Below are 14,912 nucleotides of genomic sequence, written 5' to 3' on the forward strand. Positions count from 1 at the left end.
TTTTGTTGACAGGACATATCTTTAATCAACCAAGAATTTCTTCATTCAGCTAGAGCCCCACTAAACCAAGACTAGACCAGGAAGTCTATATGAGGACTAAACCAGGATCAAACCAGGACACAACCATAAAACTTGCAGACAGCAGCTTTCAAACTTTCCCTTGTATTATTTGTTCCCATCGGCGCTGATATCCTAGTGCAACTCAAACAGCTGTGTAGATAAGATTAAAGTGAGTGAACTCTGGCCCTGACAAAAGCTCAGTGCAAGTTTATGACCCAGCAAACTGTCAAGTCAATGGAGCATATTTTGAACTTGGCGTCTTTGATATTACATAGCCATCATCATTATTCTGCTAACATTACCAGCTCTGCTCTGTAATTTCACCGCATCACAGCCAGATATCTGAGTAGTTCTTTAAACACCATGTTGGAGTAACCAAGATTATACTTTTTTTTTTCTTTCTTTCTTTTACATTCTACTGTAGAACTCTGAAACTGTAAAAATTATTATGACAAGGTTTGCATTTTTTTTTTTTTTAAGCTTTCTACCATGTTATAACGTTGTTCCCTTATCAAAAAGTTTTAGACAGTGTTCATGCATGTTTGAGTCATGTAGCGCTCTCTCCCAGGTTCTATTAGAAGTCTCCTTATTAGGTATGTAACACTAACCGAAATATTGTGATATCGTATCGTCAAAGTTCTCACAATAATATCGTGGACCATCACAATATATCAAATGACAAGTTTCTATGTTTAAATAGTTATGATGCAGCAATAGGTAAAAAAAAAAAAAAACAAGACAGAGGGGACTACATAGACCATGATCCTTTGCTCCATTTCAGTGCAGACTACAAGAAGAAATAACAGTTCTAAGCACTTTTAAATTCTTTGGATTAAGTATCATATTAACTGTTTTGTTAACCTCCACAAAATATCACAATAAATATTGTACCATGAGAGATTGAAAATATCGTACAGAGAGATTAGGATATTGTTACATCGTGAGCTTTCCCACGATATTGCAAAAAATATCATACTGTGAGGTTCATACCGGGACGATATTGTATCGTGAGACCTGGATATCGTTACACCCCTACTCCTTATGGTTAGCTGTAAAATCCTGTGCAAAGAATCCTCCAAGCCTACATCATCCAGGCTCGCACTAACAATTCTCTATAAATATCCAAAAACATGATACAAAACTGTACACAAAAACTTGACAAACCTGATGTGATGTGCAGTAAGTTAAGTGGGATGTACGCTGATTGTGTTGTGATAGCGCTTTGAAGGGGGAGTGACTCAATACAAAGAGCAAAGTGAGGGGAAACTTAGAGCATCAAAAATGAAACTTGGAACACATGTTAATACCTTGTCTCTAAGGCCCATCTAATAAATTGGTTGGCCTATAAGGGCACTTGGAGACATATCGGCTATCGGCCTTAATCTTGTCGATATGGGCCGATAGTCCACGTGGGCAGGTTATACCTCGTTATAAAGCTTAGACTCTCTATATTATGCCCATTTAATCCAATTTACAAACAGATAAATGTTCTAATATGTGGTGATACATCAATATTTATCTGTGGAGTATTTTGTCTGTGTGTGTGACGCCTTACTGCCCCTGAACGCACCCCTAGAGTCACGGGTCAGTCAAGATCCATGTGCACACCCATAGAGCTTATGTCTGATCCACGACACTGACTGACTATAAATAAAAGTGAACTTCAGCGCAGTTTAGGCAACCAAACTACTGCTTGTTTTTATCAAACTTATTAGTGAAGACTTGTGATCTGAGAGGAGCCTGTATGAGCGCTGGGTGTTGCAAATGTGTCAGTTTTCATTCTTTCTCATTAGTTAGCGCTTAGCTGCTGTAGCTCCCACACATAAACAGCCTGTTTTCTTACACTGGCCTACTATAAAGTGACTATAGTGGCTGTACACACGTTATTGGACCTGCACTGATGTAAACGAGCTATGAATAGAGGTGTGAATGATCGGCATTTACAGATAATTAATTACCGTGGCACACACACATTTACCATTAAAAGCTAATTTACTTACTTTCTTTATTGGCTAGAATGTCATGCAAAACTGCTATTAGGTCTACCTACTGTCTTTAAATATGACTGTAAAGAGGCAGAATAAAAATAAATGTACCCTAAACAAACCCAGTTGGCTTTTATGTCGGCTATCAGCTCCAACTCCAACTCCCATTTTATCTGTATTATATCGGCCACAAAAAAAATCCATATCAGTCAGGCTTTAGTTGTCTCTGGTGAATATGGCATCTTAAAACAACAAAATATAAGATGGTGACCTAAATATGTTATGTGTTTGCAGTGAATACCCCATAGAAGTAAAATACCCCTTCTTTAAAAAGTAGTAGTAGTAGTAGTCCACATTGTAAACATCTCCAGCTGCATTAATACTAACAGAAGATTGAAATATGAACTGAAAACCTAATACAGAAATCCAATGAATTACAACACAAGTTTGTATAGGTCAGAAGGTTTTATTTTGTTATTTGCGAACAGTCATTGACATTCTATTTACGAATGGAATATATTGTGCAGTTCTATTCTGTATTGGCATTTTCAAATTATTGGAGTTGTAAGGTTAGATGGACAGTCTGATCCAAAAAAAATAAATAAATAAAATAAAAAAAAAACAATTCTACTACAGTAATTAACAGAGACTTTTGGGCGCTGGAACAATCTTACTGAAATTGCAGTGAATCCTTTCCAAGCTTTTTGATTACACATTTATTCAAAATTTCAGACAATCTTTAAAAAATCCTTTCTTACTTTGCCTTACACAAATTAATTGGACACACAAATTGTCGCCAAATTTGCAAAACAGGTGTAATTACTGTACCGATATTTTGATGAAGACGCTCTGGTTGTTTTCAATTGCTGTGTCTGTTTTTCCCCATTAAAACAATACAAACCACCTAAAACTGTATTGAGGGCAAAGAGAAGGTTTAAAATAGCTGGCAATTTTCTTATAAGAGACATTTATTGCGGTAACTGTCAGACACAATCGTTGTGAACAGAGCTTTGAGTGTCCATATGTCAGTTGTGCTAGCGAGTGTGTGGTGAGGTGCACTGGTCAGGTAATTGGACTTGGCAGCCTTTAGCCATCAGACTGAGAGAAATGGCTTGTAATAGATGTGTCTGAGTTCTTAATGCTGCTACAGAGGAAAAAAATAAATAAAAAAATAAACTTTGCTAGAGATTGTAGTGCAATAGTTTTGATTAGGAGACAAATAAAAATGTTGGGGGAAAAACAGATTTATGGTAGTTGATAGCCCTTTCGGAATAATTACTATATTGACCTATCATTCAGTACCGTTGTTCAATTGTGTGCATATCTTTGTTGCAATAGTGGGGAGATTTTTGTTAGTTTTTCTATCATACAGTCAGATTTAGTGTGATTTGCCCCCCAAGTTGTGAAAGGTGGTTGCAGCCTGGAACTGGAACCTGGATCTCTACTAACTTCAAAACTAAATCTTCATGACATCACAAGATGGAACAGAGCATTTTCATTTTTGGAGGTGTAGATCAGGGATCCCCAACCTCCGTGCGGGGGACCAGTACAGGGCCATGGGTCGTTTGGTGCAGGGCCGTGAAAGCGCAAACCCCCCATCCCCATACGTCGCACGGACCCCCCTCCCGTACGGCGAGTGGACCATCCCTCCTCCCGTGCACCGCATGGACTGTCTAAACAGGTCTAAAACAGGTCTAAAACCAGGACTAAAACAGGATTTAGCCAGGACTTAACTATGCCGTGCAGACCGCGCACCTCGCCCTGCTCCTACACGCCACGCTGATCCCCAACACCCTCCGGTCCGCGAAATATTGTCAGATATAAAACCGTGGCACAAAAAAGGTTGGGGACCACTGGTGTAGACAGCTTAATAATAAAGGGTTACTCAAACATGAGTGAATGGAAGAAAAAAAAAACAAAAAAAACCTCCAGATATGTTTTTGTTTTGAGGAGGTAACAGCATTATAAGCTATAAGCTCACAAGAGTTAGTTTAGATTAATATAGGGCCATTAAATGATACCGTATATAAAAAAAACAAACAACCAAAAAAAAAAAACCTTAGTTGCAGTATTATTGTTTACCATGATATATTTAGGCCTAGTACATGATTGAACGTGTGTCCAAATATCACTGTGCACATATCACAATTTAGTGAATGGGAAGTTTCTAGGAAAAGTACTACTAAAATCCTACACTGAATGTAGGTAGATGGCTTGAGCCAAGTTACGAGTCAGATCTGGAGGGACAAGCGTGTTTTTTTGGAGAGGAGGGGGGTTGTATATTTTTTATCAGCCGAACTGTTGCGGTGAGGATTTAATATTAATCATATGTAGAACATTTTTGTCCTGAATATATTCATAACCCACAGAGTGTTTTATTGTTCACTAATGAGGAAGTGCATTGTTAGCATGCTATCTTTACTGTGGCAATATTCAGATGCTCCACTGTGTTTTTAAACTCCATACACCTTCACTAGAATCATTTGGATCATTTCAGCCCTGGAATTGCCCATCTCTGCTGAACTGAAGGTTGAAAGGTAGCTGTTAATTTCAAAACGACCACTGCATGACATCACAAGGTGGAACAGAGCATTTTGAGCTTTGGAGATGTAGACAGAAGTTACTCAATCATGTGTGAATGAAACAAAATACAACTCCTGGTATGTTTTTGAGGAGGTAACAACATTAACATAACTAAAAGCTCACGAGTCAATTTTGCATAGGGCCCTTAAGAAAAAATCTGTGCCTTTTAAGTAAAAATTTCATCTTTTTGGTTGATTTTCTAAGGTCCATGTGAGCAAAAATGCGTAATCATGTATCTTTCCATTTCTGTATTTGCCATTCAAACCTTTAAGTTCTTTCTATTTTGTTGTGTTTACAGTAAACCTCCTGGACTCGCGATCTGTCATGGGAGACCTGGGGTGGGTGGCCTATCCAAAGAATGGGGTAAGTAACATCCTATATACTGTACTAGACAAAAACCAATGCATACATAACTCACAATATAACCTTTACCCAATGTACAACCAAGAGGCCGCATACTAACAGTACGTGTACGTGATAAATGACTCCCCTGGTCAAGTGCAGGTCCCTCATTTGTTTTATCAAGGTTAAAGGTCATTACATTTCAAGGAAGTCCCAGTTCATTATCAAGCTAAATTGAATTCATGAATAAGACATCGAAAGTCACTGTGGAATATATTACTCGCAGGCCAAAAATTGAAATCTGCAGTTTCCCCAAGGTGACAGCTAATTAGGAACCAAAAAAGACTAATGATTGGTCCTTCACAAAGTGTATTTTAAGACAAGGATATAACAGTCATATTATAGTTATATGAAGTACTATGACCATTTTGGAAATAAAATCATGAATTGCGACTGTGTTTGCGATTTGCTTTGTGATTTATGTGAGATTATCAAGATTCAGTTCACAGTGTGCCTTTGAAATATTTCCAGATGCGTTAATAAAGAAGAAAAAATATTATCTGCTAAACAAATACAAGAATCACATGCATTTCAGAGCATGTTTGTAAAAGATCTAAACTGCAAGATGAGCTTTTATATATATATACATGATATCTATAACATACATCAGTGGTTCTCTTTTCAGGGCAAGTACTACCATAGAACATGACAGTTTTTTGGGAAGCTCCAAATTGAAACTAGATCCATAAAAGGGGCTATTTCAAGACTAAAGTAGAGTTAAACCAGGTAAAACATTAAGTTCTAAATGAGATGTGAGCTAAATGAGAAGGAAAATGTCAATAAAGTTTAGTCCAAATTAAACTAAAACTTGTACTGCAGAGGCGCCCAAGTAAAAGCAGTTTTTGCGAATTACGAATTGTGACTGCTCTGATTCTGATTCTGATTATTGTGATGTTTTCATGCTAACAGCTACCTTTTACTTTTTGTTGAGGATATTGGCAACTCCAGAGTTGAAATTATCCAAATGCATGTGGAGATGGGGAGATAGTGCTGACAAAAGCATTCATATGTGCAATCATTCTAATGAAGATGTGATTATGGGCGTAGCACCAGCATAAATAACACATCCAGAATAAAGGGACATGATAAGACTGTAAGGACCCCATTACGACCTTGTGTCTGATTAACAGTTGTTGCTGGCTACGGTTAATTTAAATGATAAATTCTCATTCAGAACGCCAAAATGAAAAGTCTATTATTACTTTTTTTTTTTTTTTAAATAAGAGATGCTGTCATTACTGGTTATTACGAATCCCATTTCCACCCTTCTAGTCTCAACCAACCATTGTTACTACCAAGAGTGATATCGGAGTCTGGTCCTCTGCCAACTTGGTGATTAGCTGGTGCCAAAGTCTGCATTTATTACTGTTTTACAATCGCCATATTTATTGTCGGGAAAATTCTGTTGACAATAGACAGTGCAAAAAGAGGAGGGGTTTGTACCAGGTTTTCAATGGTCCTGAATTCAAAGGTGGATGGACGCATTAGAATGAGACCCTTGGAATACCAAACAAGGGCGTTTGTGAATATAGCACAAAAATAAAATCGGTCATATCAAAAGGGAAGGAAGGAGTTATCCACTGACTTTAAAGGACACATATTATGCTAAATTCGCTTCATTCACGCTGGTTTCAGTACATTTTTATAAAAAGTTATTTGCTTCAGAGCGTCAGAGAAGATGTGGTTTGAATTCCCCAGAATTGTGGCGGCACAGGTAGAATCTCCATGCAGTTTCTAATTCCATGACTCTCATAGTGTTGATGTGGCGACACTGACAATTTCATTAGAGCCAACGTTTGGAATAGAAGGTGTACCAGTCTTTAGAATGTAGGCATTCTGTTTACACTGAAAGGGCGTATGCTTTTGAAAAATGAATTGATTTGAAATGATCTATTATAACCTTTGTTTGAACAAATAAAATGATTGCTTCATGGTTAGTTAAGCCTGTCATGAAAAAAAAAAAAAAAAAACTCTAATTTTTTGGGGGTCAGTATTTATCATGGGTACTTTTTCTTTGTACTAGACAAGAACGTTTTATTTTTCTGTACTACAATAAGATTTGAGCTGCGGAGGGTTGAATCGATTACTTTGACTCGCTATGTTGATGCAAACCAACTACTGAAGTGTTTCATTCTGCTGTTAATTTATTACAAGTCAAAATGGATTAGTGTGACAGGCCTATGATCAATGAGCAAATTATTTTTAAGCTCAAGCAGAAACATCCCGTGGCACTGTCCAGTCTCTTCAGAAAGAATCTCTGTCATCTTAAAATCCAATTTTCAATAGTCCCTGACCAAATCTAAGTTTAGAAGTGCATTTCTGTTGCAGTTTCTCACTAGCCAGGCTGGCGCCACCTAGTGCCTCTACGCAATTTCATTTCTCTCCAGCGACGAGGTCAGGAATTGGAATACACTAAATGGTTTGCAAGAACCCTGGAAGTGTGAGTCCAGGCACCAGCCAATCAGCGAAGAGCCATGCTTTCTGTGTTGGCAACGATTCCCAAGATCGAGGATTTAAAGCCGGAAGAGAATATTTGGTGAATTTTATTAAGGGGAAAGACATTATTGCCCTTCTTCCAACAGGATTTGGGAAAAGCTTAATATACCAGTGAGCCCCGTTAGTGGAGCATTACATACATCACGACCAAACAGCAGCAATTGGTTAAATTTTTTAAAAAGTACCCGCCTACCATTGAGCGAACAAATTCTAATGTTGTGAGATCAGACGGTTTCCATGAAGTGAAACCAGCTGATGAATCTCTAGTTTCTCACACCCTGTAGCCAAAACATTTTATTTCTATTGCCGTAACTTCATTCCCAGCTCCACTATCCATTCTCTCACATGCTAATTCCTGTTGATGTTTCCTTCCTGACATCATGTTCCATATGGTATGTTTATTTTTTCCTCCCTATCTCCTTCTCTCTCCCTCTGTCTCTCATCTCCAACCGCTGTTCCCCCCATCCCCACCTCTCTTTGTCCCAGAGCATTTGTCTAACTCCTCATTCTCTCTTCACATCTGTCTGTCATCTGTTTGCCATTTCATCTCAGTCGTCTCTTCAACCCTTTACATTTGGATCCCCTGTAGATTCCCTGTGTTTTGAACTCCCAAACTCATCCTAAAACGTTTAAATAGCTTTCAGATCGGATGGATGACCTTGAGATGTGTCATAGAAATGTACAGTTTGATAAAAAGTTTCCGTTGTCAGGGAGGTTTTTCGACTTTGCAATCTACAGCTGTTGCCGCGAGCTACGTTGAAGTGTTTCTTGTAATCATTTGCAGTTGATGGGAAGCTAAAAAAGACTTTGCTGACCTGAGGAATTCTGCCGCCTCATGTTGTGAAGTGGAACAGATGTTGGTTCTTGCAAAGTAGTAGATGAGGAAAAAACTCGAGATGCATCAAGATGAAGAGTCTATGACGAAAAATGAGTTGGTTGGCTGGTTAGTTAGTTAATTACATCTCATCTTTAAAAGTGCACTGCAGAACTTGGTGGAGGGTATGTCATCTACTGCTATTGCTTTGCCAAGTAGTAATACATGTTTTATTTTGGAGAAATAAAATACATATAATGAACTAGTCCATTTCCATGAAGAATATTAAGTGGTATACCCTCAACCACAAAGGTTACACAGTGTATTTTGACAGCAAAGCAAATTTGGATTGATATGTGTAGCCCTCTGAACTGACCCTGCATTCAGTTATCTTCCAACTCTCACTTTGACCTCGGATTTGACATCATGTCCGAGCTTGAAGTGTATTATTATATTTCATGTGTTGGACTTGGAGAGTAGCGTGTAGCCTTACAACACTGACTATCATACCCATAGGCCACGGGAAGGCATCTCAGTAATACGAGTGACTGAAATTGTCATTTAAGATAAGATAAGATATGCCTTTATTAGTCCCACAGTGGGGAAATTCCAAAGTTGCAACACGCAATTTCAGAACAGCAGGAAAAGGTAACACAGATAATAAATAATAGCTTAAAAATAATTTTAAAAATAGACTTAAAAACTAGAAAAGCACTCAGAGAGCGCAGACCTCCGCCAAGGACTACCCCCATTTTTTATATAAATTGCGATAAAATCAGTCTTTTGGATCAGATCCGGATCAGCCTTTGGAATATGAAAGAGGATCCCATTGTCCATCCCTGAGTCAAATTTCATGGGGTTTGGTCAATAATTAACCGAGATATTGAGAAACTAAATTTTTGGCCCCATTTACCACAATGTTAACTAAAATTTCAAAGTGATCCAGAATCCAGGATTTCTTCCGGATCACCCCCAAAATGAAATCAGTTCTTCCTTTGCACATTTCCAACAAATCCTGAAAATTTCATCAAAATCGGTCCATAACTTTTTGAGTTATGTTGCTAACAGACAAACAAACAAACAAACAAACAGACAAACAGACAAACACCAGCAAAAACATAACCTCCTTGGCGGAAGTAATAATTGCACATGGATATAATTGACTGGCACATGTTCAGTGTTAACAGTGTTTGTTGTAAAGTCTGACAGCAGCAGGAAGGAAAGACCTGTGAAACCTCTCCTTCACACAGCGAAGGTGAATGAGTCTGTCACTGAAGCTGCTCTCCAGAGCAGACAGAGCGTCCTGCAGGGGGTGAGACTCATGGCCCAGCATAGAGATGACCTTAGTCAGGACCCTCCTGTTTGGCAGTTGACAGTTGGCAGAGCTATCTTGGCTTTTGACTGGGAATCCTTGCGCAGTCTACTATTCCCGCCACCGAGGTCCGAGTCGCACCGTCCCAGGAAAAGAGGGGTGTCACACGTGTCGCTAGACAAATTCCTTGGAAAACCGATTCGGAAGGATAATCAAACTCTGGGTGAGTTCTACACATTAATCTGGGATGGTTCTCACTCAAAGTGTTTAGAACCACTGACTGGAGCGTTTAAACTAAGACTTGATGTTTATTGGTTGAAGCATCAAAATAGTGAAACAAGCCGAATCAAACCTAATGTTAAATCCAGTTGAGAGAAAAGCAAACACTTCCCTCTGCATGTTTTTCACAAATAAAATAGGCTGAAGTACGTCTGTCAGCGTGTTTGTTTTGGTTAATTTGGCTCTGGCTTCCATACAAACCACAATGCTGTCCTGTGATTGGTCCGTTTCCTGACCTATCACATGCTAACGATTCAGCCAGGGCTGTTCAAGATCTATTATGAAGACTTTATGAATTCACAAAAATTTTGAAAATTTGTCTTGCTGGCAAAACTAATGACAAGTGCCTTTGTATAGTTTCTTGTAGAATGCAGTTGACATCCATTTTACATATAGATTTAAAAATGTTAAGCCAATGTGGAAAAGTGGAAAAAAGATAAAAACTCAATATAATAATGAGCAAATGGTTAAACTCATGGACCAGTTTGTGACATTTTGATGCATTTATATTCTCCCCCATCTGTCAACATGAGAACATTTGGCGAAGCATCTCTGTCCAAATGATTCTAGTGCAGATCGTCTATTTCTCATAAAAAAGTTATACATACAACACAGTATGAAACAATTATCATTATTGTTGCATAATCATATGGTACTTTGAATGCAATAAAAAGACTGTGAAGCAATCTCATTTAAATTATAATCAGATGCTTGCTTATGCAGTTGCAGTAAGAGTTGATTCTATTTTCCCACATCTTTGCACTGTAACCACTGAGACCTGACTGTTGTTGATTTACTCTCTTAAAGGTGAATTTTGAACCTTTTTTGGATTTACCACTTTTTCATAGATATGTTTTCTCTGAATGCTCCACAATAGAACATTACTCATTTATATGCAAAGAAAAATACTGTAATATAAATATATATGTAATAACTACATCTGGTGTCACCTGCTTGTCTCCATGGACATTGGTAAGTGTAATGCCATACAGTGAAGGATTTGCGGGAATGCTATATAATCTCCAAAGAGACACTCAGAAAAGTTACATTGTAGTTTAAAATTGAAGTGCTGTACTTTCCTGGAAGATATAAAAATAACACGGACTGGTTGGTATCATAGTTGTGGGAAGGGCTTAGGTCTAAAATCAAGGACATTGGGGAGTGTGAATGGAGGAGGGCAGGGGGAGCGGAGACAGCTCAGTGATGAAAGCACGAGGAGTGTGGAAGTTTTCTAGGTTAGGAGACAAACCTGGATAATTACTGTATGGAGGACACAAGACTGATTGGAAATGTATAGCAACAGGGGAAATGAACACTATAAATGTGTTTAAATTAAAATAACACATCTTGATTTGAGTTGGGTTAATCATTTTAAATGTATTTAGTTATGGAACCTTGATTATATGGGTTGTTATATTGACTTGTTTTAGTACATTCATGTAATTAACACATTTTAAGACGTATCAGTGGGAAAGGGAAAAACAAGCAGATCCAAGAATTTGAAAATAAAATGTTATTACAATCACAACTGAACCAGAGCTGCCAATTTGGATAATCCATGTCTCATGTGAATGCTCAGAACCTCCAGAATTCCCTCACTGAGCTGCAGAGGCTGCACTAGCACTGAGGCATGACTGGCTGCAGGTGACCATCCAGATCAGAGAGACATTTTAGGTTTAAACCAACTGAATATGGCAACCCAAATGAGAGACTCATGTGAGTGGATAATTGGAAGCAGATTTTTAAATATATATATAAACAACTTGACCATTATGCCAAATGTCCTTGTTATTAAGAATAAATCAGCATTATAGTCCAATGAGATTCATTTGGTCTTCTGATATTTTATGTTATTAGGTTCTTTTTTCAGACCTAGAGTTTTGTTTCATATCTGACAGTTTCGACTGCTCACTAGTGGTCTTCCTTAGAGTGGTCACGTGATGTTGCTGTGACGTGTCTGGTCAGCTGATTTAAACAGGTTTTGGTGCTGTCTTCCTACCGGTGGAGGCAGGATGACAGCGCCATCTGCAGTCCGACTTCCTCAGGACAGTATCCCAGGTGTGTGAGAGGAAAAAAGCCCCCTCATCCTGGTTTATAGTCCTGCAGGCGTTTCTGTATTTCGATTGCCTCTTTAATTCACCGGTAGGAAGACAACGCCAAAACCTGTTTAAATCAGCTGACCAGACACATCACAGCAACATCACGTGACCACTCTGAGGAAGACCACAAACTGTCAGGTATGAAACAAAACTCTAGGTCTGAAAAAAGAACCTAATAACATAAATCAGCATTATAATTATTAGCTATATTTGATTTGTTTTGTTTATGTCATCATTCCTTTCTAGCATTAATTCAATCACAAAATTCAGGTAGTTGAAATAATTGCAATTGAAATGTGCAGACACAGTCAAATCTAACACTAGGGTTAACATGCATTCAGCTAGTTTACTTTAGTCACAGCTACAAATTTATGAATCTTAATGACTGTGGTAAAGTAAGTTAAAGTTACTTTCATGGCAAAAAAAAAGCACATTACTGGTCAGTTAGACTAAGAACAACTTGAATGAGACGAGTAACTTCAACAGTGACATATTCTTACCAAGAGTCCGGCTCCATTTTATTGTTAAAACACTAATAAATATTCAAATCCTTGTGTACCTGATGCAGATCTGAATGGCATTATTGTATTGTTTTTACTCTAACTTGTTATTCTAAGTAACATTTACTTGCTCAATTCAAGGCAGTTGGTTTCTATGGTTTTATCAAGTTTACCAAGAAGAAATTACTCTTAATGTAAAGGTTACTACATAAGTCAAATTTGAGGAACTGACTGATTAGTTGGCACAGCTTTACAACATGAGTTCTATGCAGTGTTGGGGAGTAACAGATTACATGTACCGGAGTTACGTAATCAGAGTACAAATTATGAGTAACTGTATTCGGTTACAGTAACTGTTTCAGTGAGTGGTAATCGGATTACAGTTACTTTGTTGAAATAAATGGATTACACAGCGGTATTTTCCTGCTTTCATATTTTGGGCTAAACCAGGACTAAACCAGTATTAAAATCAGGACTAAAACCAGGACTAAACCAGGATTAAAATCAGGACTAAAACCAGGACTAAACCAAAACTAAACCAGGACTAAACCAAGACAAAAAAAACAGGACTAAACCAGGACTAAAACCAGGACTAAAATCAGGACTAAAAGCAGGTCTAAAACCAGGACTAAAACCAGGACTAAAACCAGGACTAAAACCAGAACTAAACCAGACTAAACCAAACTAAACCAGGACTAAACCAAGAAAAACCAGGACTAAAACCAGAACTAAACCAGGACTAAACCAAGACTAAACCAGGACTAAAACCAGGACTAAAATCAGGACTAAAAGCAGGTCTAAAACCAGGACTAAACCAGGACTAAAACCAGGACTAAAACCAGGACTAAACCAAAACTAAACCAGGACTAAACCAGGACAAAAAAACAGGACTAAACCAGGACTAAAACCAGGACTAAAATCAGGACTAAAAGCAGGTCTAAAACCAGGACTAAACCAGGACTAAAACCAGGACTAAAACCAGAACTAAACCAGGACTAAACCAAGACTAAACCAGGACTAAAACTAGGACTAAAATCAGGACTAAAAGCAGGTCTAAAACCAGGACTAAACCAGGACTAAAACCAGGACTAAAACCAGAACTAAACCAGGACTAAACCAAAACTAAACCAGGACTAAACCAAGACAAAAAAACAGGACTAAACCAGGACTAAAACCAGGACTAAAACCAGAACTAAACCAGGACTAAACCAAGACTAAACCAGGACTAAAACTAGGAATAAAATCAGGACTAAAAGCAGGTCTAAAACCAGGACTAAACCAGGACTAAAACCAGGACTAAAACCAGAACTAAACCAGGACTAAACCAAGACTAAACCAGGACTAAAACCAGGACAATATCAAGTAATCCAAAGTATTCCGATTACATTACTCACTTTAAGTAACTTAATGGATTCCGTTACAAACTACATTTTGGGGTCTGTAATCTGTAATCTGTAGGGGAATACATTTTTAAAGTAACCTTCCCAACACTGGTTCTATGAATGAAAACTAAAGTTCACTTCACTTGCCTATGCCTAAAAAGAGGAATTCACTGTACACTGCACTGAGGATTTACTTTTAAGCTCAGTTTTAGATTCACAGTCCGCTTCAGTCAGATTTTTCAAGGCAAGTTTCCTAGAATTTTTTCAAGTAAGGTCTATTTATTAGATTTTCTTCTCATTTCAAACACCAGTACGAAATGCAAGTTAGATTCCATGGGTTCTTAACACACCCATCTACACTAATCAGAACAGTTTTTTTCTGAATGCGCTCATGCAGATACGTATTTCATTTGACTGTGGAGTTGAACAGTGGGTAAAGTTGTACAGGTGAGTGTATGTAGACGAGGGGTGGAGGGGTCGGGTTGGGCTAAAGAGCGCAGAAGGACAGTTCTATTACAGTGTCATGGCGGTCAGTGCTAATGGCTCATAATAAGAAGTTGGAGACAGCTTTATAGAGCCAGAGCCGGGAGGGCACTCAGCACAGCCACAGGGGGTGCACTGACGCCTGTGACAAATGGGGGGCTGTGTGAACGCTGGAACTCTCTCTTCCTCCTCTTCTCACTCTTTTACTCTGTTTCTATCTTCTTCTGCGTTTCTCTTTCCTTCTCGTCTCTCTTTCTTTCCGTGTTTCTGTAACTCCTCGCTTTCTCTCTTTCACCTACTCTTTTCCTCGTTCTCTCCCTTTTTCCACTCTCCTTTTTTATCAAGATTACTCTCGACTCTCTCCCTCTCTCCTTCTATTTCAAACCCCTCTTTCATCTACTCTTTCTCCTTCACTCTTCTCTCCCTCCTTCTCTTTTTCTTCTCTCACTGTCTCTTCTCTGTCACACACTCTCTCTCCCTCTCTCCTTCTATTTCAAGCCCCTCTTTCTTCTACTCT

The 14,912-nt window shown here is 38.3% G+C and overlaps 1 protein-coding gene across 1 annotated transcript in view; it reads left to right on the top strand.

Moving 5' to 3' along the window:
* Positions 1-3,601: 3,601 nt before the first annotated feature.
* Positions 3,602-14,912, top strand: part of LOC110166375 (ephrin type-A receptor 5-like) — a 151,746-nt gene continuing 140,435 nt past the window's right edge. Inside the window, 2 exon segments of the mRNA XM_055153197.1 lie at positions 3,602-3,716; positions 4,927-4,991. Coding sequence (XP_055009172.1) covers positions 3,602-3,716; positions 4,927-4,991 — 180 coding nt within the window.

This window comes from Boleophthalmus pectinirostris, unplaced genomic scaffold (genome assembly GCF_026225935.1).
Source record: "Boleophthalmus pectinirostris isolate CB_2022bp ecotype Guang Dong unplaced genomic scaffold, ASM2622593v1 HiC_scaffold_18, whole genome shotgun sequence".
NCBI classification, from domain to species: Eukaryota; Metazoa; Chordata; class Actinopteri; order Gobiiformes; family Gobiidae; genus Boleophthalmus; species Boleophthalmus pectinirostris.